Raw genomic sequence first — 24,996 nt, forward strand, 5'->3', positions numbered from 1 at the left:
TCTTATTTCGACGTTTCATTTGAAACAGCAACGATTTTTTAAAAAATCGTCTAAACTCGGCAGGGGAAGGGTATTACAATTATTATTTTGGTTTTGGAGTGATATATGTGGATATATTACCCGCAAAGATAAAACATCAAATATAAAATCTTAACAGGTAATATATCCACATATATCACTGCAAAACCAAAATAACATATAATATTAAGATATTTGAGTGTCATTTTTAATACATTAGCATGATTAATTACATTTATAAATATATTTCCATGCAGACTGACCCGTATAAAAAAGGCTATAATGGAAAGTGAGGAACTGGATTCAGATCTCTTTACGAATTGGGTGCGAGGCTCAAAAGGACTAGAATACTTACAGGAAGGTCTTCAGGAATTTGTTGGAGAAAAAATACTGCAATGTCGTGATAATACCCTACAAAATATAAAAAGGACATTACCATCTACATCACCACAACAGTGCAACCAGTGTACACCACGCAATCTGTATCCCGAGCATAACAACACCACAAATGCGTGTAGCAGAAACACATGTCGCCAAAGGAACCCGGCCAACTGTTTTGGAAGCAAACCACGCGGACGTAGGAAATGTCCTTATGGCATTTGTAGTAAATTGTATGACGCAATTATAGATGAGCATGTATTTGAAGACCCCTTATGGAAGAACACAGACCCAAGTACGTGGTGTTCGGATCCTCAAGGATGGAGCTATGCAAAATGTTTCCAAACAACTAAAGGTCCAGGGACATCAGCCAAAGATACAGATGCAGCTGGTCTGCTCAGCATAATTATAAACAACAGGTCAATACAAAACTTTGTGACCAGTATTAATCCTACCAGTTCGTTTCATTTGGTAAGTACAGGAAACGGTCAATAACTTATAAATAATTTCAAGTAATCTAAGAGTTTCCTTAATAACTGAATAGACAACATGCTGAAAATCAGCATTTAGCTATTTTATTTGAGAGATAAATCAGTTTGGTCGATATCCTGAAATATAAACAATCACACATAAATTCGAGTTGCAGGCGTTCTCCAGTATTTGATAAGAAGTTAAAGAAAAATTAAAAGTATTTATTCCAACCAAATATTACTTTAACACAAACGGGAAAAAATGTTGTTTTTATGTTCATAAATCAATTTAAAAAAACAACATAAAACAGTTATGAGTCTTATGTGTTGCTTTTTCCCGTCTTCATAAATGTATCTACTGTTAAACTTTTTTCAGGCGAGAGATTTCCGAAATGAAATCATGCATAGTTCAAGGCTTGAAATCGACGAAACTACTCTATGTACTTATTTGGACGCGTTCATTAACGTTCTTCAAGATCCAAAGTATCTGATTAACGATGAGGCATCAAAGAATGCTGTTCATAAACTCACACAGGTATATAATATTTTTTACATTACATTGATTTTTGTGATAAATTAGTATCTTTTTTGATTCCAAGTGCTCATTGAACTTCTTCAGAGATGACATCCGACTATAATTTGGTATACTTCTTTTAAATGACGACATAGGATAATGGATGCATTATATAATTGACAATAAGTTAATTAACTTTCTCTTGTACGCACTACTGTGTGTTTCATTTAAGTTTTCTCAAACTGAAAATTTAACATTGTACTACAAACTAATTTTTCAAGGGAAAAGACAAAAGACATCTCTGAAAAAAGACTGCTAAAAATTAAAAAACAAAGTTTCCGGCCGATAACTAAAGTAAGGAATGTGACATGATACTAAACCATATTACTTAGACATATGTTATTTGGGAATGCTGGTCAGGGATTGCTTTTTGGATCCTCGGGGTCAAGGTTGAGGTCAGTGTTATTAAAAATAGAAAGAAGTTTGTATATTAAAAAGATATAATGAATGATAAAAGTTGAACAGAAATTGTTGGATATTTGACCGACAATATGATTTTCAAACTATATATTAATGTGAATTCTTCTTTTAAAGACATTATTATAATTGCTGAGAATAAAGTTATGGAAATATATTTTTTGAAATTTTCTGTTGTTGGGAGGAAACATTGCTCACATTAAAGTAATTCTTTATTGTGAAATCGGTTCCTAGTTAAAGGCAAACTACGTAGATAAGTAAATTTGCAAAAGATTTAATACCTGGAAAAATTATCTTGTCTGTATTGTGTTTCCTTACTCATTGACACAAACCATTATGTAGACTTTTCCACTGTGTCTTTTATATTGCTGCTGTAACAAAGTCAACTAGGACACACACTTTTATGTTAATTAACTAATTTATTATTTCAATCATATGTGCTACCTTTATTTTAACTTCTACAGATATATACATGTAATATCTATATTAAGAGTTGCTATACATGTCTACACATATAAAGTATATGTTGTTTATATTGGAACTGAAGCAAGAAAATTTTGACATTTGAATTGTCTATCAAAGCATCATATGATCTTAATTACACTTGATTTGTATTTGATGTTTAATGTATAAGCTGGCTTACATTGTAATTTATTTAATATTTACATTCAATACTTGAACTGTTGTAGTAATTCGAATATTTCATTATGAATATATCACAACAAATTGTCAATAACTGTTAATTTCAATCAATTATTAGTATCATTGTTAACGTATGGTACAAGCAAAATACACGTGTATGAAATAACTGAATACTGTAGTTTTTCTAGTTGTCAATTAACTTCTCTATAAACACTCGTGACAGATAGGTCATTAGCGGAGAGCAGGCTCTTGAGTGCACTTAAAAATATTCAAATTCAAATTCTTTATTTCTCTCAGTGCATCATACATGACACAAACATAAGGTATATAACAATAACCATTTGTAAAAACGGCAATACATACATGGCAAGCCATTTACAGAGAACAATCACAATACATAAAAAAGATTAACCTGTTTTAATTGCTGAACAAGAAAAGCATTGATGCAAGCATCAAAGGCGACACCAAAAAAAAATTGATCAAGTTTTGCACCTAAATACTTAACAAAAGGTGTGTACTTTATAGCAGTACCATTACATGCGACCTGGAGGCTAGGTCAAAATTAAGTTGAAACTTAAGCCAAAATGAATAAACCCTGTCTTGCCAAGATGCAAAGACAATTGTTAGTCAATTAACAAATCACTAATAAGACTCATGCCATTAGAGAGAATTTCTTCAGATTTATTTTACCAGATACAAGGATACATGAGTCATCAGCATATAATTACAGCTTATTGCTTAGGGCCATTGACATATATTAGACATGAAAGAGTACCTAAAATGAACCTCAGGGGAACACCATATATAGGTACTCGGATCAGTAGTAGAATGAGTACCAGACACATCCACCAGCTGCTGTCCATCAGAAATAAGACTTGACCCATGTAAGAATGTCACTACCTATGGCAGATGCTAGAAGTTCTATGAAGAAGAAGGAGAACTACTTCATGTGCAGTACTGTGTGATCAACTGTATCAAATGCCTTTTGAAGATCTAAAAGTATCATGCATACAATACTACCTTTGTCCGTTTTAAATTTAATTCAATCTATTAAATGAATCAAACATGTGTCAGTTGAAAAACCACTTCTAAACCCTGACTGAAACTGCTTAACCATGACTTGAACCCATGACTGTCAGAAGATCAACAGCGCTATCCGGCCGGCTACACATTTTATCTTTGATAATGAACTGTTCTAAACCACAACATATTTCCCAACTATATTGATTTGTGTCCTTAAATTCCTGATGTTTACAGAGCAGGGTTATATGCAGTCACAGGATGGGGAAAACTTTCAGCTTGACCTGAACTCGAATCTGTGACACACAGAATAATGTACCGCGGCTGTAGCGATTGATTAATTCTTAATTAAACAAATAAGCAGAAAAGCTTACATACTCGAAGTCTTAATCAAAATAACAATTTATATTATTGTATAATTATTTTTATATTTCTAAATCGCATTTGCATGTATTGGTTGTGCCGTTATTTATAACAGGTCAATTTGAAAGTGATCATTGGTACCAATACATGTACAATATCTTATTTTTTGCACAGATAAAAAACTAACATTTTTTCTTTGATAAGAAATTTTATAGAATAACAATTCAGAATATGATTTTTTGAGACTTAAGCCGGTGCTAGGGGGCGTGGACGGTAACTTGCACATTCCAGTACCGTTCATGAACAGGCTCAATCAAACCGAGCCTGCAACATTTTCAATTTTGCCGTGTTGGGCTTTCTTTAGGGATTCTGTATTTATCTATTTTATAAATTATATTGCTTGATCCAAGTCTCCCCTTAAAGGACTAGTACTGACCTACTAGCACAGAGAGTGTGGAATATATATCTATATTGCCATGCAACTGTCCGGTGGAATTGCACCATGGACCCTGCCATCACAAGAAATGGACACTAATTTAACCTCAATTCTAGATAGGTCATTATGTAACCTGCCAAATTTCACAAGTTCAGAAGATAAACCACAACACTCAGGCTAAGATGCCTTTAACTCTATTATAGATATTATTATTAGCCAGCTCACACTGGGTTTAAACCTTTAACCTGTATACTAATCGATACATGTATTATCATTTTTAACTTTAAATGAAAGTCCTCCATCACTTTAAAAATGTCATAACTGTAACTCTTTAAATACAGAAATATTACAAGTCTCATCATATCCATATACTAAGAATTAATATATGCACATAACATTAACAATTCCCAGTTTCTATTAAATAAATATGAAATCCTAACATTTAAAATTTACATTGGTACTAATGGATGAAATTCAAAATCAAGTATAAAGAAAATTATAATGTATAAACTCTATTATAGATACTATTAGCCAGCTAACACTGGGTATAAATACCTATAACCTGTAGACCAATCAATACCTGTATTATCATTTTATATAAATTTAAATGCAATAGAGAAAAACAGAATCCCTAAAGAAAGACAAACACGGCAAAATTGAAAATGTTGCAGGCTCGGTTTGATTGAGCCTGTTCATGGACGCTACTAGAAGTGCAAGTTACCGTCCACGCTCCCTAGCACCGGCTTAGGCAGAATTCAACATTTAACACGAACTCGTACAATTTGGAATTGTGAAACATCCGCAGATGAGTTCATATGACGATTATCATGGAACCTTCAATGTGACACGTAAGTGCCATTCCATGAAAAGCGGCATATGGTCCCCAAGTAAAATAATGTGTGTGCCCTAAACGAGAAAACAATGGGCGGAACTAAATAAAATGGAATTTTGAAAGGGGGTCTGAGGTTATGCAAGTCTCATCCATCATAACTGTAAGTCTTTAAATACAGAAATATTTTGAGTCACATTATATCCATATACTAAGGTATACATATCTGCACAGAACATTAATAATTCCCAGTTTCCATCAAAAATAAATGTATAACATCCTATTAGCATTGGTACTTGGATGTAATTCATAATCTTGTAGTATAGTACAAAAGTAAACACAATCGCAAATAGTCTATACCATATAATAAAAATTGAGTTGTGTGAGTGTCTAAACATTAAATAAATATATTTTACAGTTACGAACTATATAACCAACTGCATCAAGTGTTTAAAATTGATAACATAAGGATGTCATCCTTTCTCTGTTTCAATATATGGACATAAGCACCTATATGCATAGCTTTAATTTTCTAACTTTCATTTTTATCAAAGATTATCTTATTAACAATTTATATACAAACACATAGAAAATAATAATAAGTTTTATAGTGATTAGAAGACTCCTGTAGCAGAATACCTGTAGGTATGTATTAACTGAACAATTAAGAAAAATCTAGTCTAATAAAGCCAGTAAAAGAAATCTATCAATATTTCATTCCTCAGGGCCTTTATAATTTTGATGACCTTACAACTGGTAAATTTTATACAACAGAAATAGTAAGTAATATCTAAGGTAGACAGAAAAGAACAAATAATTTAGTAAACATGAGTTACTTCCCCTTAAGATAGAGAAAACCAAACCTGAAACCAAAAAGAACACCATGAACAGCAAAATTATGAAATGTTGCAGGCTCAGTTTTATTAAGCCATGCAAGGTAATGGTAAAGTATTCATAAAAAGTTAGATGGCCATGTGACAGCAGTAATTGCAAAAAATCGGATAGCTCTTATCATCCGGATACTGGTACACTTTGTAAAAACAATCATTCTGATCAATATATAAGCGTAATATGGATTAAATCAATAGGATAATCGTTTACAACAGTTTCATTACCAATCTTAATACTCATTTGCAGGTGAACGTTCTTTTTGTAGGAAAATTTTGAAAATATATAAATGAATGAATATGAATATGGCATCAATGTAGACCACAACGATATTTGAAATCCGAGTTTTAGTATTGCCAATAAAGCTTAGGGACAAGCTGTTTAACTGAGCCTGAAAATAATATCTCAATGCATATGCTTTCTACATAAAGTTATTAAATTCAAATATAACAACATATTTGTTTACTTGATTTTTACGAATCAAAATAAAACTGATTAACACAACATAACATTAATTGCTAATAATAACAGCTCCTTCCATAGGCCAAAATAAAAAGCATTCCATAAGCAAATCCTCTTGATTCATTAAAACATAACTATATACACATCGTAAACTACTAGCGAATATCTGGTACGAACACGTCTTTGAAGAAAAATATAGGTTGATAATAAATCGCCACTTTCGAGGTTAACGCACTTTACATGCTTTAAGGTAGCTTATTTTATCGTAAAATAATCTTGTTATTTGATGAATCACTGTACGGTTGTCTTGAAATATCGTTTGTATTTAAATAACCAAACCTATTTTGGCAATATTAATATCATATTTCTAAACAAGTAACGTCCCCTATTAAACATACACGTGAAATAGTTGAAACCTTGGACGCTGTTTGATATTTTTTTTTAAAAAAAACCTTATTAGTATAAATATACATGTTACAGTCGTAAAACTTTAACTTAAAAGCATTTTTGAAGGTATGGGTCAGAAATGTGTAAGTATGCTCCTTTGGATGTTGACTATGAATCCATAACATTGATCTACTCGAACACAGTTTGAATATGTTAAAAATAGATGACTTATCGTCCGTCAATTGTGTTTCCTGCGCCGACATGTATATACTGGAATAGCTGTCGACGCTTGAACTGCTGTCTGCCCATTTGACTGTACGGTACGATAACGTTTATATGCATAGAGTAAATTCCAATTCTCAAAAGAAAAAAAAACAAACACTTCACAATATCCATAGACATTATATCGAATAATCCATTGAATATTTTGTCTAATCCAAAACATAACATCTTTTAATTGTACAATGTTTGTTTGTTTCCAAAAACTTGTCCATACGTATGAATACATCGTAAACATTTGCTGAAAGATATTCAGATAATTCAAAATAGTTATAACATATAAAATATCAAACATTTCAAAACTGATGACCTTCAAATACCGAATAAAGTTCTTATAATTAAAGGAAGTAACCGTAAAATGAAATAGCTGACAACCTTGCAGTCAGAAAACAACACTAGTGGACGATTTCTCAGTCATTTTTCCTAAACCACTGTTTGTACAACAATTAGAATTGTTTTCAAAGCGTCAAGAGAATATGCTCATTCATGTCCTGTTTAGTCGGAAATCATTGTTCGAAGTCAAGAAATCAAACAGTTTTAGAAACCTTTGTTTTCGAAAAATAAGATTATACAGTAAGACAATCAACATTAAACGTGAATTTCATTTAACTCCAAATGAAACAGAAAGTGACATTTCCTTAGGAGATTAATCTTTATTGGCGATGCCGGTGTGCGTCGTTGTCTCTTATGAAATGTTTTTTAGCCGTGGTAAGACCTGTTATTATTAACAGTTAATGTCATGTTGTGTTAATAAATTTATTAGATTTTGAATTCCATCCAAATAGGTTTTAATATTTATTTAATAGAAACTGGAAATTATTAATATTATGTGCTTTCATGTATATCTAAGGATATGGATATGACGAGACTTATAATATTCCTGTATCAAAAGAGTTACAGTTATGACATTATTATTAAAGGAATGAGACTTACATTTAAATGGTGTGGTTATATGTCCGACTTAAGAAGAGATTTATTAACTGTATTTTTCAAAAAAAATTATTTTCTGAACTTGTGAGATTTGGAAGGTAACATAATGACCTATTCAGAATTGAGGTAAAATAAGTTTACAATTACTAGTGATGACAGAGTCCATGTTGCAATTCCATAGAACGGTTGCATATCAATATAGATATATATATTCCACAGATTATAAAGTTAATTAAAGCACACTCTCTGTGCTAATAGGTCAGTACTGATCCTTTAAGGAAAGAAATGTCCTTAAACTTGTATTAAGTAATATAATTTATGAAGTCTCAAAAATATCATATTCCGAATTGTTATTTCTAACATGTGCACAGTTAAAAGGGACAGCTTCTGCCTTATTTATTGTAATGGAGGGACACCAGTATCAACCTCGTGGTCTCGGGCAGGGTCAACGGACTACAGACTTTTCAGTAGATAGTTTCAAGTTTCAACCTAAAGAGCGTCCAAGCCTCCAGGTCACATGATATAAAGTACACATCTTCTGTTAAGTATGTAGGTGCAAGTATTGATACAAAAATATGTAGGTGTCGCCTTTGATGCTGTGCATCAATGCTTTTCTTATTGAACTATTTCATCACCCTTTATAGTCAAAACCAGTACTTTACGTTTTTTACCTCACTTGCTTAACTGCAGTTTAAGCGGACCATTATGTAAACACTTTAATAATGCGATTCAACTGTAAAACTAAGCACATCAAATACAATGGTTTGTTGGCAAACAGATAATAAGTATATAACACAATTATATATGCTTTTTACATTACAGTTAAAAAACAACACAATACACATAAGCCAAGGAGACAAAGTAACACTTCTTCAGATGAGACATAAGGCGTTGACCGAACTTGACGACAAAACAGCAGAGTCATTGCGTAATCTCGATGAGAAAGCATTTGCTGTACAACAAGATGTAAATGCAGTTAAGGATGCCGCTTTAGCTGATGTTAAAAGCGCTGGGGCATCGGTAAAAGAATCATTTATTGTAGAAAAAAAGGTTGCCATATTTGACATTACCACAGCCAAGAAACAGGGAGTACAGGACATTGCTGGGAAGATTACTGATGGTATATCTGAAATTACCACAGCCGGGGAACAGGCAAAACATGACATTGCTGGGAAGACATCGGAGGGTTTATCTGAAATAAACACAGCCGGGGAACAGGCAAAACAAGACATTGCTGGGAAGACATCGGAGGGTTTATCTGAAATAAACACAGCCGGGGAACAGGCAAAGCAAGACATTGCTAAGAAGACATCGGATGGTTTATCTGAAATAAACACAGCCGGGGAACAGGCAAAACAAGACTTTGCTTGGAAGACATCGGAGGGTTTATCTGAAATAAACACAGCCGGGGAACAGGCAATACAAGATATTTATGAGGCAAAAAACGATATTGATGAGCAGAAAAGAGAAGCTATTTCTGATATTCATAATGTAAAAGAAGACGTTTTATCTGAAATTAACAAGACTGGTTCTGAAGCAAAAGCAAATGTTCTAACGGGGGCTAGTCCTGTTTTGCCTGATATGAGCGTACAAGTTGTTTCAAAAGAATCCATTTTCCAAAAAGGTATTCGGAAGCTAGGAAAGGTGTTCAGACCTTCAAGTTCTAAGTCACATTTTAAGGTTGGTTTTTTGTTCAATGCTTCATATTAACTTATATAATTTACTTACTCTAGTTATTGTCTATATGTAGCAATAGTGGGGTGTCCGTGGCCGAGTTGTTAAGGTCGTTGATTTCAAACCAATTGCCCCTCTTCACTAGGGGTTCGAATCCCGACAGGAACGTTGGATTCTTTCATGTGAGGAATCTATCCAGCTAGCTTACGAAACGCCGGTGGTTTTACTTAGGAACAGAACAATGACAGAACAATCATGACAGAACAATCCAAGGAAGGGCACCGGAGGTCTTCCTCCACCAATAAATCTGAAATGTCGCCAAATGACCTATACTGTGTCGTCGTGACGTAAACCCAATCAAACAAACAATCAAACAAACATGAAGCAAAAGCTACGAAGTACTCTTTTGATTTTTATCTTTATTTGTTTGTTTTGTTTGGATTTTATGTCGCACCAAAAGTAAACAGTACAAGTCATATGGTGACTTTTTGTTTAAATTGTGGAGGAAGACCTCGGCTACCACTCCGTGCATTATTTCAGAGACGAGCCAAGATTCGATAATACCTTTAATTATTTACCGAAAGTCATGACTATATTGTTTCTTGTTTCTTTGTTTAGTTTCGAAGCATAAACAATCTTTTTATTCTCCCTGGAGGCAGTCCATCGCTCCCCTTCTCTTGTCCGGGACATAGCTCTAAAACTTCAAGAGGCATCATTAAGAAACTTTGTAGGTAGATAGGCCGTATTAAGTAGAGATGCAGTGCAAAAATTACTGTAACTCTGCCTTGCCTAATATTTGAGTGATTGTCCTTTGTTCATTTTTACAATTTAAACATTATCCGGGAAATAAAGTTTGTATGAAAAAAGATCTCATTAAGTAGAAGTGAAAGCATAGAAATCGTAACTCTGCCTTACCTTATATCAGAGTGATAGCCCTTTCTGTGTTACGGGCATTCTTTATGATAAGATTTTCCTGTATATTTACCTCAAATTGACCTTTGCAAACTAATGACCTGGATCTTGAATGTTTATTTAGTGGATTTTCATTTATTTTTGCTAAATGTAACTTGATAATTATTGAAAGGGTTATCTTCATACTTGGACAAAAACATTTTGGACAAGGTTTTCTTACACATTGAATTTCTTTCGACCTTGAGCTTTAAATGACATTGACCGTAAATATCGCATTATGGTTAAATTGTTATAATTCTGTTAGTTATGTACGTATTTGATTAATACTTGGACAAAACGAGGCTAGTTACAAAGCAAAGATATTGAATAATTGATATGCGACATTGTTCTGATATTGACATTGTCCATCAATGTTAAATTAATGATTTTTATTTCTGTTACTGCCTAACTGGCTCTTATTTTACTATCTTTAAATGAATTACTTCTAGGGCTGGGGTGATTATCCTAGAACTCGCATAGTCACAAATCAAAATGAAAAATCTAGTACGAACGAATATTTGTCAGTCCAGAGATCGTGGATCTTATTTTTTTATTACACATTCGCTGTTTCTCACACTTTCAAAGTATAAAAATACTATGTTTTATGTGACGTTTTCTTAAAAACAATTTGCGGGTTAAAGAGGGTTATCTGTTCTGTACTAAAACAGACATTAAATTGGATTTTGCCATTCATGAAATGTGTATAAAACTTGACAACAGATTGTACTTGATCTTCAGAAATGTAGCACATTCAAGTTAAATATTCTTATTGCTATCATTTTTATTTCTGCTTTAATAGTCTTTGAAACATAGACCTGGAAGTGCACTTTGAAATGGTTCATCATTTTACATTGTGAGCTTTTTTGTTATATGAATTTTGGCCTACTTTCACTTTGGACAGACCTTGTGCTTGTGAAAACAAACATGGCTTACAAAGCAGAATCACCTTAAGTATAAATTAAATCCGTTCATAAACTACATATTATGGCAATTTAACCAAAAATCATTATTTTTCCCTTGATGGACAAGGTCATTTATAGCTGAATGTCTATGTCAGTTCAATATTTTAGAAGGTCTTATCCAAAAGGTTGTTTTGTCCTAAAATGAAATGATACATTTCCGATAAACTTACCGAATTACAGCTTCTTATAGCAAATATGAGTGAAAATGCAATAATTTGGGTAATATATGAGTAAAGATCAACTTGAAAACCCTGATCTTCAATTGTTGTGTCTAAAGTTATGAAGTCAATTGTGTGGATTGTCGAATAATTTACGATCCGATTCGATCCACGATTCAGCACTTGCGATTCATAAATCGAACCATGTCTTTGATCTCCAAAATTACTTGTAAAAATTCAGTGAACATTTATAAAAGTGTGTGCATATTGTCATGATTTCTCAAAATATAGATAAATACAGAATCCCTAAAGAAAGCCCAACACGGCAAAATTGAAAATGTAGAAGGTTCGGTGTGATTGAGCCTGTTCATGGACGGTACTGGAAAGTGTTAGTTACCGTCCACGCCCCCTAGCACCGGCTTAAGCAGAATTCAACATTTAAACATGAAATAGTAAAATTTTGAATTTAAAGCCTAATTGTGCGCTGTTCCATGCTTTTGAACATGCTTTTTCGCACAGTTATGGGCCCTTGATCATGATTTTCAGAAAAAAATGTTTATCAAAGGTGGTCGGGCGTATATTATCAGTATTTAAGCATATATTGCGGACTTATGTCAAAGCTTCCTTTCGGGGGCATAAGCCACTGTCCATTGACAGATCTATCTTAATCTTTATTTTCAGCCGAATACCATTTGAAACTTCATAATCTTTGAGGAGTAAGGGACCATTTTATGATTTATGAGTTTTGCTGAATTTCCATAGCTTGTAACATTTGGAAAATTTATATTCAAAATCACAAAGTTAGTTAAAGCCAAACACAACACTCTCTCTGCAAAGTATAAGCTTTACATTTTATTTGAAGAAACAATGAGGATATAAACAAACAACAGAACGTAAGCTATTTCTTAAATTTAAGATCGTGTACTGAAACAATCACGTGGATTTGTCACCCTGTTTATAGGAGAGTTCTATCAAAATCGACATCAAGATATCCATATTAGCATTGACATAATATTAATTGTCTTACTTGAAGGAAATAACGCTACAATATTTCTTTAACAACCATCCTTAATATCATATTTTTGACTCTCGTTCTTTTACAGAAGTTGCCAAGCCGAACAACCAAAGTTTCAGGTAATTTCATTCATCTTTTCTCATTTTTGATAATAATTCAGTAGGCTGACTTGTCTTCCTTTTAAGTTAAGAATTCTTTTAAGATTTAATAATTGTTAAAGTGGTTACGACCACCACGTTCTATGAACAGAGATACAAATCTGCCAATGGGTGTAATGTAATTATCTTCGGGATTTAAAAGCGCATGTTGAACACGAGCCTGTGTTTACAAATAGTTAAATGTGACGTTACGTATGTATGAAAGAGAAGTGAACAGGAAATAGCTTTAAAGAAAGGTAATCGGCCTACATATAGTACATCTTAAATGCCCCATACATTAAAAATATTGTCAAAGCCACACTGTCAAAATTTACCGTTAAATTTACAGTCGTTTACTGGTATTCCGTAACGGGTTTAGCCCGTATACTATTATACGGTATCGGACCCTCGTTTGCGTTGCATTGCGGGATAGCGTTCCACGGCAGCCATTTTACTATGTGTGACAAGAGGTAAAACATGTCTTACAAAAAATCCTAATTAGGACAAGAATTTGCTCGTTACGGATTTTTTGTTTCGATTTTCAAAGAACAAAAAGTTATATTTAATTGATTTTCAGAATGTCATTTGATTACTCGATCTAAAGCTTTTATAAAATTATGCTTAATATCTGAAAATTACTACCCCACCCAACTGGCAGCTGGACTCCAGCATTGATCCGTATATTTACTGGGCCTCCGTAATGTTTAAGGCCTATAATTTTACTGCTTGACCAGTATTTTTACGCCAAAACATGTTACGGATAGCCCGTAAATATACGGGGAAGTCCTGGGAACCAGCTGCCAGGACTTTTCCCGTAAAATTTTTACGGTAAATTTTTACAGTGCAATGTACGGCTTTGTTTTGTTTTGTAATAATACTAACATAAAATATTTAAGATTTATAAGCGTAAAATATTGTTAAGCATTTTTATAGTTCAATATATTATTTCTTACTCTTTTATAATAGGTTTCTACTTAAGTTCCTATCGATACTACAGGGTGAACAAATAAAAGGGGTCAAATATACGAGATGTGGATGTAGGTGTGATGATTTTTAATCTCAACTTAAAATGATCTAAACAAAATAAAACAATTATTCATTTTGTGTACATTTTAACGAGGGAGCAGAAAAAGAAAAGACAATCACATCTAAAAGATATGGTTTTTCCCACCGCCTATTTTCCAAAATAAATTCACTATTAATTAAAATTAAGTAAACCAATGCAAAAATCTAAATAATAGCAATGTAGTAGGTTTTAAACTAGTGATCGTCTGCCTCGCAAGTGATAAAAGTATATATTGGATAGGAAAGGGAAACCAAACGGTATGCTGAATTTAAAGATATTTAAAGGAACCAATTGACATATTTCTTAAATAGAAACATATACCACAGAAAAGTCATTGAATAAATGACCAGTACTAACGATATTACACGAGTCAGTTTGACAATGTACATCAATGATTTCAACACCGGAAATTAAACATTCAACCTGTGACATTGACAAACAATGTACCTTACCAAATAATTGATTACTGTAAGATAATTATATACATTGGACAACACATCAGTAAATGAGTTTATATTTCTACAGTACTACAACCAAATAAACAACATTATGAAGAAATTCACAAGCAAAGTGTTCATATAAGAAAGTGAGAAGTATCGTTTGAATTTATTCCGCTATTGTTATAATTATAGTCTGTTATGTAAAGTTTAAAGGCACAATATGCCTCAAAAATGCATTTTTTTAGAAATGTCAATCAGGTGTTTAAAGATATTTTAAAATGGACAAAGAGTATGTTAGATTTTTAGCTACGGAATATAGTAGCGCTATACGTACTGAGATGTGTCGTTAAAATATCAAAATGGCTGCCTATAAAATATTAATTCTTTATATTTATTATAACAATTTCCAAAAGGAGCAAAAGAAGCAAAAGTTTCTTCATTTATATGGCAAATAAGTAGTTTTTGAAACTGTAACATGATATAAAAAAAAAAACTTCTTGACAAATAAATATGATAGCATAAATGAAGCGCTATGGGCATAATGGGCCTTTAAGTATATGCAATAATGTGCTCGTTTTTTTTTTTTTGTTCTGTAACACTGGTTTTATATATTTTTATGGATAATCCTCATACTTGCATACTACAACCCTTTGGGCAAGACCTTCTTGTAGACCAGATTGAAATTGTCCTTGACACCTTAATGACATTTAACTTAAATTTGATTTATAATTCGGCAAAATGTTCAAGATTCAAAAATAACATTGACCTATGAATGACCTTGACCATAAAGGTCAAATATTGAATTTATCTGAGACTGTTAAAACTTTGTTATTCATTAACGGATTTGATTTATACTTGGATAATAGCAATCGAACCTTTATAATGAACCCGTATGTTGAATTGTTCAAATATATCTTTAACCTTAATTTGACCTTAAAATAATTTGAAACATTGAAACGCGATATTTACACTACATATCAGACAATGTAACGCTGTAGGGAAAACTAACACGTTGTATAAAGTACCAATAGATTTTTTTTGATTATTTTGACAGTATCTCATTTATAAATTGCAAGTTTCATTACCCACTTCAAAGAAAAGGGGGTATATTGTTTTGCATTTGTCTGTCTGTCGGTCCGTCGGTCCGTAGACCAAATGGTTTTCGAGTGATAACTAAAGAACGCTTAAGCCTAGGAACTTCAAACTTGGTATGATGATTGACCATGCCCAGTAGATGACGCTTTTTGATTTTGGGGACAAGAGATCAAAGGTCAAGGTCACATTGACCTTGTAGGTAAAAACGGTTTCCGATGAATAACTAAAGAACGCTTAAGCCTGGGAACTTTAAACTTGGTATGGTTATTGGTCATGACTAGCAGATGACCCCTATTGATTTTGGGGTCAAGAGGTCAAAGGTCAAGGTCACATTGACCTTGTAGGTAAAAACGGTTTCCGATCAATAACTAAAGAACGCTTAAGCCTAGGAATTTCAAACTTGGTATGATGATCGGTAATGACCATTAGATGACCCCTATTGATTTTGGGGTCAAAGGCCAAGGTCATATTTATCTTGTTGATAAAAATAGTTGACGATCATTAACTTGACAACCCATGAGCTGTTGGCCCCAAAACTTCGTAGGTGCAATAGACTTGACAATAAAATGACCCTTATTGATTTTGGGGTCAAGAAGTCAAAGGTCAAGGTCATATTAACCTTGTAGATGAAAACAGTTTTCGATCAAGAACTTGACAAGGTCATAGCTGCTGACCCTCAAAATATGTAGCTGCATTGGTCTTGGACAGTAGATGACTCCTATTGATTTTAGGTTAAGGGTTAAGTGTCATATTGACCTTGTTCTTAGAAATGTTTTCTGACCAAAAACTCAACAACTTAAGTTACCTTGGTTGATATTTTTATATTAAACTAAAAATGCTTTTCGTATACATTTTTGAAGGTCTTATGTAATATAACAACTTTGCTGTAATTAATGAGTCCTACATGATTCATAAAATTTATGCATATATTATTTGGTAAAATTTGTATTAACTTAATTTGCTGCACCAACCAAAAGGGGTCACAATAATTTATTACTTGTGACTATCATACCATTTGAAAACCTTAAAAAGTTTTTTTTTCCTGGGTCAGAAGTCATACATAAAAAACCCCTGATCATGTGAGAAATTTGGGTTCCGATAGGGGAATACATTTTTAAAAACTATTTTTTTTTCGTGAACGTCGCTGTCCCCGCTTTCGTTTGGAAAAAAATTTTAATGTACCCCAAAATTTTAAAAGGTACCATCATAAAAACTTAAATACTTACCATGCAAGGTCCATTGTAACCAAAGGGTGCATTTAATTCTGAAAAAAATTTGAATGCACTGTTTTTTTGATTTTGTCCCTTTTTATATAGACCCCTTGTTTTAAAAAAAACTTCTAGCGGTCTTATCGGAAAATTTTTAATGGAAAATAAATTCAATTTCGAAATAGTTAAGAGTATCAAAATATAATGTAGCGCACCAAGGAATATCTACAGTCATGTAGGTAACTGTTACAAATAAATAGGCAATAATTGCAAATATTACAATGTATTTAAACCTTTCACTATTTATATAATTTCATTAAAATGGAAAATGCTCCCAAGTGAACTCGATTTTTTCAGAGACACTCCATCTCGGACACCTTTACTAAACATTCATAGTTAATTATCTAAACATAAATATTTAATTGAAAGGTACTTTTTCACTTATTTTCCTATGTCTTGATAGTTTACATAGATCACCAAAATGATAAATAGTTAGATATATTAAGATTTTGATTCAGTAGATATGTACTTTTAAAGCTGCACGCTTTCAGATGAACAAAAATATTTCGATAAAATCAAACCTGAGAAAAATGTTTTAAAATTTTTTGAAAAATATAAAGTTTCAAAATTTTAGTAGTAATTTATATGTTATGTGGCAATTAATGACAAAATATGTCAGTATTTATAACTATATTTCTACTGCGTTACTAACGCAGTAAGGGGCTATTTCTGCATATTGTGGACCTCTTTATGGTTATTTAAATGAGTTTTATGTAACCATTGATAATGTGTAAATTGAATTCTTTTGGTAACGTCAAAATAATATACTGTTAAATAATTTCAAATGTTTTTTATTGAAAATTAGCATGAATCTGGAATCTGTGAGGCGTGCTGCTTTAAGATAAATGTAATGCTTTTTTGCTTTGGTGTACTTTCATGGGCAGCATTAGGGGCCTGCATCTATTCTATAATTGCTGAATATAATATTTTGTTTCATAATTCAAACATAATGACTTAATTGTATGTTGAACTTGATTGATTTAAGGTATAAAAACATCAAAATTGTAAGTTTATGAACATGATGAGAGTCTATCTAGCGGTGATGTAAATCATTTTTGTCGCGATAAAAAGTTAAAAAAATGAGTTGCTGCTATTTCATGGCAATTACATGTATTACATAAATTGACAACTTTGACAATTTAAAGACTGACATTTTATGTATGCTTTTTTTTACCTTGAACATAACAAATAAAATGAACCAGAAACCAAATAACAATAATTAATATTTGGTGTACATATTTTCGCTTGAAATAGCATTTGATAATTACTATTGTTCATTTTAGGTTTTGTAATAGATATTTACCTTGGCTGATTTTTGTAGAAACAGCATATTAACTTAATTGTGTTTTAAAATGTGTGCGTACATGACAAGAGATAAGGTTGACTATAGATGAATCATTAATGAACCAATTCTGGAACGATTCTGCTCACTGAACTGGGAATCTGAGCTATGACATCTATAGGGAAATAATATTACCCACAGATAGGTAATATTAATGATAACTGTCAGTTTGCAGGTTTTTTTTCTTTGGGGTGGGTGTTAGTGATCTGTATCTATACATATAAAATAGAACGGTAAATTTTATTTACGTGCCAGTTTTTGTAATAGAAAATGAATATAACACACATGCGCACGCACGCACGATTGTACATACAAAACAAAGCAATATTAAAAGTTGTCTTTACCATCGCAGTTTTCTTTAGTAGCAATCAGCAAAATCCCTTGCCAAGCAGGAAGGCACATCTTATAAGGTAACCAATACTGTAAAAGGCAAACTTATACAATTCAACAAAATTTGTGAGTTCTACCAAGATATGCAAAAAAGTGATCTTAACCAACACTTATGATTCCTTCTATTATTCCCCTTAAAGTCGACGGGGGACAAGGTAGTAGTCTTCTTTCGTCCTTCCGTTCCATCATTTAACTCTGGAGTAGAGCTGGATATGAACACTGGATATATCGCAGTTAGGAGGAATGCAATGAACAATGATATGCATCAATTTGAAGTAATTGTCCTTTGTTCAGTTTTTGCATAATTGTTAAGACAATAACTCATAAAGGATTAAAAAAATACTAAGGTTAGTTTGCAAGGACCATACCTCTAATATAATATCTCTTCTAACAATAACTCTAATATAATACCTCTTCTTACAACGAATAAATCGCCAAGGTGCACAACTACACAGATGCTGATCAACATTCCTGTAATGTACGTTTGCTCACAAGCCTAAGCATTGCGTTTTTTGGAGCTGAATGAGACATATCATAGACATTTCAACGCGTGGACGAACGTACAAGATGACAAAATCATATGTAAATGCCAACCCCACCAGCACCCCCGCCCCCTTCCAGTGCAGGGACATAAAACATCCTTCTTACAATTATGTAGGATATACTGGTAAATTATGATTATACGGTCATCAGTACTGCACTGCTCAACTCTGTGCTGAATATAAGCGATAATATTTCCCTTAAAAACATTTTAGCTTCTTTTTTTAATATGTCAGTGTATCTTTTCAAAAGATATCTCTTGTTTCTCCTATACAGTTTTACGTCAGAGGAAAGTCTATTTTAAGATTGATGTCTATTACAGTTAGGCCAGTGCAAAGTTCCTTCCGTGCATTTCAAATTCATAATTTAGTAAAGACAGCAGCTGTACAAGCTGTCCAAAAACTTATCGTGATTTTATAAAATTCAGATAGAATCGATAAAAAAATAAAGTGAGATGCTCTGCAAATACAACAATATGAGGTATTGTATTCTAAAAACATGTTATATGAGTTTAAATTAAATTAATTAGATCTGTTCGTCTGCTACGTAAATTAGGAAGGTAGCAGACGAACACGTTTATTAAGGAAATCTGAAAAAGAAGAAGTTGTTGTTGTTGTTGTTGCTTGTTGATTTTATTTTTAATTTAGAGGATCTACAGTTTAAATTTATTTTGTTTTGATTTGAACCGTGCCGCTACTATAAATGTATTTATAAAAGCATGCGTTTTTTCTTGTATTTTCATAAACATCATAAATATATCTATTTTTCTTCTTTTTTCAGAACTGAAGGATGATCTTATTAAGTGGTACAACAAAAATCAGAGTACAGTTTCTCTTTCACCACTCACAGATGAGTTCCCTACCCCTTTAGCTGGGTTCTACATTATGCCAGAAATTGACATACTGACTTATCTGCCAGGTGGAAGGAAAGAAACAACTAGAGTCAAGTCGTTAGAGGACCTGTTTACATTGGGTAGAAAAGTTCCACAGGAAATATACTTATCAGCAGCCGCTGGATTAGGGAAAACAGCATTTTCAAAATATCTCGCCTTGACATGGTGTCAAGCTCATCAAAAGGATGAAAATTATAAGCATTTTAAAGAAGAAGAGTTAAAGTCATTATCTGGCTTTGAGTTTTTATTTCTAGTACTATTGAGAGATTCAACTAAAGTATGTGATGTTGACGACATGATTGAACAACAAGTAATACAATACCTTCCTTGCTCATCGTCAATGCCAAAAGGTATATTAGAGAAAATTCTACGAGATGAAAAATGTCTTGTTATATTAGATGGACTTGATGAATGGACTCATCCTGACAATAACAAGTGTACAAAACTTCCTAAAAGTATTCCGCATCGATGTGCACGTGACAAATGTGTAATCTTAACAACATCTCGGCCATGGAAGCTTGGAATGACAAAATTTAATCACATAGTCGAAACAGTAGAGCTAGTTAAACTAAATAAAGACAATGCCTGGCAGTTTAAGTGTAATGCTATGAAAATGTTGAATGTGAAACTTCAAGATGGTGAACTGAATAATGAAGTGTATACATTTGAAGAAGCAATCAGCAACCATGGCCTTGAAGACATGGAATCCACCCCTCTCCTGTTACTCTATCTTATATGTTTATGGACTGAGAAAAAAATTCCAATAGGAAATGGCGCAGTAGAATTATATACACGCATTATTCAACTCCTTATATCCAGAACAAAAACGTTAAATGGAAAGTTTCATTCATCATGTGAAAAGTCTCAGAGTTACATTCCTGATTGTTTCAGAAAACATCATCATTTCTGTAGTTACTGCAAGTTTCTGTTGACCATTGGGAAACTAGCTTTTTATACATTGTTCAGTAAGAAAAAAGAGAGCAATTTAGTTTTTGATAAACATGATGCTGAAAAATATCTTAACCAAGAAGATTTGAAATCAAGCTGTCTATCAGGAATATTATCAGAAAGTAAAGTGAAAGCATTGATAAATGAAAGTTTTAAAATCTCTTTTTCACATAAAACAGTGCAGGAATACTTTTCAGCAATATGTATAAGCTTTGAAAAAATAAATGAAGTTCAGAAAATCATATTTGAAGAGTGCAAAATTTTACAAAATATTCTAGAAATGTCAAAAGTGTTTGTCTTTATTAGTGGCATGAACCCTAAATTAATGTCTGCAATATCAAGTGATTTAATGCCTGTGATAAACAATGATAAAATAACAAGCAAATACAGAACTATGACAGATTATGAGTACATGTACATTAAGCCATTAAAAGACATACAAGACATGTACATTTCTTGTAGCAAAGAAGGAAAGGAAAACAAAGACCATAAATTGTGTTTACAAGATTTCATCATTAATGAAAAATGTCAACAAGAAAACTACTTCAAACAATTACAATATTTGTGTCAACAAAATAAAGAAGACATCAAATCAATAATGATACAAAATATGGGTATTTGTGGTCTACAAGAAGTTATTAATTTGTTTACACTTTCTGACCATCCACATATAGAGAAATTATTCTATCAAGGTGAAATTGTAGAAGAGGAAATAATTAGCTTGTTATTGAACCCTTTAAAATGTTTAACTGTGGTATCATGTAAATGGGAAAATCATCAATTTTTAGAAGAATATTGCCAGCTGTCTGCAGATCGGATAAATGGAGGACTAGTAAAATTACAACACCTGGAGTGTTTATGTATAAGCTATTTCACTATGACCCACGAGGTAATGGAGACATTGTTAAATTTCCTCACTAGTAAAAAATCAATGAAAGAAATAATAGTGTACGGTTTAAACTGTAGTGATCATGATACTTCATGTAGGGGATTCAACCTTGACCTGTCTCAACATTCACAACTAAGACGTTTAGGATTGAACTGTATACCTGTGTCACAATTAAACATGGATGTATCGTTGTTAGAGGAAGGTGGTGTAGGTAAATTATATAAACCTGGTGTTGTGTCATCTTATCTCAGTCAACTACCAGCAGCCAGTAAACTACAAACATTTAGGTGTAGTGATCTAAAATCTTCCAGTGACATAGAAACAATGTTACAAACATTACCATTGTTATATCATGTGAAATATGTACAGTTGTTTAGTATGAATCTAGGTGAAAGATCATTAACACTGACACCTCAAATGATCAATATTGAACGCGTTGACTTGGAGGATATAACAATGTCTTGTTCAATGTTACATGAGCTTATTACTGTTATAAACAAACTACCACATACAGTGACAGTATATATGCAAGGTTGTGATATAAAACCAGAAACAGAATTTGAAAACTTTAAAACATTTATAAAACAATCAGACAATTTTGTGGTCATCAGTGATGGCACCTTGAAGTCTGGAGAGTACCTGTTTAAGTTTATAACAACAACAAGACTGAGTAACCTTAAATGAACTTGGGAGAAACAATTTATAAATAGATTATGAGACAAGTGACAGGTGAAATAGACATCATTTTTTATTATTATTCAAATATTTACTGCAGTGGATAGATAAGGAAAAGTTTGAAATATGTACACATAATTAGACAACTTGGACTATTTTCTGGAAGTGCTATAGATGGACTGATGTTTCTGGATATAAAAAGTAAGTTATCTTTTATTTATTTTAATATTCTTTATATATTAGTATTATTTTGAACTTGGCGAAACAATATTTTTTATAAGTCTATAATCGTTTTTTAATATTTAAGTGTCAGACATTTAGAAGTCTTTATTCTTCAAGAATAAACTAGATTACTATATGTGTGTAGTTGTGTCTTACTTGCATATTATACACTTCATAAATTAATAATGAAATAATATCTTTATTTGCGCTTGAAAATTATTTCATTTCTTCACCATGGCATGATATATTTTAATGGGAATCAAACTTTGAAGAATTTACTAAAATAGGTATTCAATGTCAATTTAACATTTTCTCCATGGGCATATTGTGAAAAATGGCCGTTTTCATTGAAAAGCCTCCTGTTACAACGTCAAGTTCAAGCTGCTACAAACTATGACAAATGCTTCCAAAACTGATGAAACTTGGCAAAAATGTTGACTGGACCATGTCCTCTGTAACAGCATATTCAGTCTAACATTTCCTGTTACCATGGTAACGGGGAAATGACTCAAAATTGCCAAAAATCACTCTTTTGCATTGTTTATTTTTCCATCAAAACTGATTTCAAAGTGCTGCAACTTCCAAATGAATTGAGATGGAGTGAAAGGCTTTACAGCATTGGTAACATGTTACCTTACGATCCAAAATTTTCTTGACGATGTGTGGGGCTGCCACCCCTGCATACTCTGAAACAAAAGGGGCACACACCCCTTCTTGCAACCTCTTGATGAACCTTTTTTATTGGGGGCGGCACCGAAAATGTGATCAAAAATGGGGTCAAAAAGCCGTCAAATCACGTCTATATGAGGTAAAGGATTAAACAATTACTTTTAAAGCCCATTTCACCCTGGATGAACAAGTTTTTTCACGTGACCACAAATGCAAACGCCGATTTTACATTTCAGCAATTACGGACCCGATTTCAGGTAATTATTTGAAGATATCTTTTTTTCTACTGCATCCAAAAATTATGACCAAGACCTTAGGACCCGGCGTTCATTGAGCTTTTATTTTATGTATGTAGTTATTGCGAGGCTTCTGTGATTTTTTAGAACACTTCGACACAAATTTTCTTTTTGGTAGGCAAACGCCGATAAGTTTTACCTTTTCTAATCTTTTTTGTTCACTGGACACCTATGTTGAGGGAAAATAATAGAAGATATATGTTTTTTACAAGTAATTTTCGTACCTAACTTATTCATAATTTTATTAGCAATGTTATATTCGAGATAAACCCATGTTTTTCACTTGTTGTCGATTTTGCAAACGGCGTTTGATTATGTAAAATGAAAATGGGCAAACGTCGGTTGGTCATTTGAAATATATGCAATCACCCGTTGATGTCTGTTTGAACGCTGAACTATATTTGTCTCATTTCCAGAGTTCTTCATCATATTAAACAATTTCATTGCAAACTGATTCTAATAACATTCTGGCCACTACGCCCAAGGTTTCCAGATTTATTGAATCTGTCGGAAGCTCATCCGTTATGTCTTCCATTGGTTACAAACGTGTTACAACAACCAAAATCTCAGATATGTCATTCAAATCCAGGTGTTCTGAAATTGACTGCATGGTTGCTATCGACAGACAGTTTAGAGAAAAAGGTTTTTTCCAAACTTCTTACAACCAGCTTGAGAACTGGTACTCAGAAAGATTACTCCAGTAAATTAAGACAATTTATGATATGGTGTCGTCAAAAGAATATTGATTCCTTCACAGCATTCTTAAATACTTGTGCTGAGCTTTTATCAGATTTGTGCAATAAAGGTTTACAGTAGGTTACCGCTCTATTTTATCTGCAGTTTTACCTCCAGTAGATAGCACACCTATTGGTCAACATCCGTTTGCTATCAGATAATTAAAAGATTCAATTTAAAGAACTCCTGTAACAAAGTTGTTGCCTGAATGGGATTTGCCTAAAGTTCTTAGTTCACTACAAACATTTCCTTTTGAACCTTTGAGAAAAACATCAATTGAATTTTTAACATATAAAGTTGTTTTTCTTACAGCTATCACGACATTCAGGGGAGCCAGCCACCTTCAAGCGTTAACATTAAGAGGATCTATTTCTGTGAAGGCAGATGGGGAAACTTTTAGCACTAAACAGGATAGACCTGGTCATTCATCAGCAAAAATTTTTGTACCAGCTTTTAAGACCATCCAAGAAGAGCATTTGCTATCTATCTTAAGAGAACTAAATCCTTCAGACGTAAAGATTAAACAAGTTTATTTCTGA

General features: G+C 32.7%; 1 protein-coding gene across 1 annotated transcript; it reads left to right on the plus strand.

Annotated features, from left to right (window-relative positions):
- The first annotated feature begins 300 nt into the window (after window positions 1-300).
- LOC132760141 (uncharacterized) lies at window positions 301-24,996 on the plus strand. Its single transcript, XM_060752051.1, has 7 exons — window positions 301-867; window positions 1,243-1,401; window positions 8,916-9,773; window positions 12,942-12,972; window positions 19,912-22,318; window positions 24,139-24,422; window positions 24,770-24,996. Exons 1-7 carry the CDS (start codon window positions 301-303, stop codon window positions 24,994-24,996), a joined length of 4,533 nt encoding a protein of 1,510 aa, XP_060608034.1.

The sequence above is a fragment of the Ruditapes philippinarum genome, unplaced genomic scaffold, assembly GCF_026571515.1.
Source record: "Ruditapes philippinarum isolate M1 unplaced genomic scaffold, ASM2657151v2 ctg7663_1_1_1_1, whole genome shotgun sequence".
Taxonomy (NCBI): Eukaryota; Metazoa; Mollusca; class Bivalvia; order Venerida; family Veneridae; genus Ruditapes; species Ruditapes philippinarum.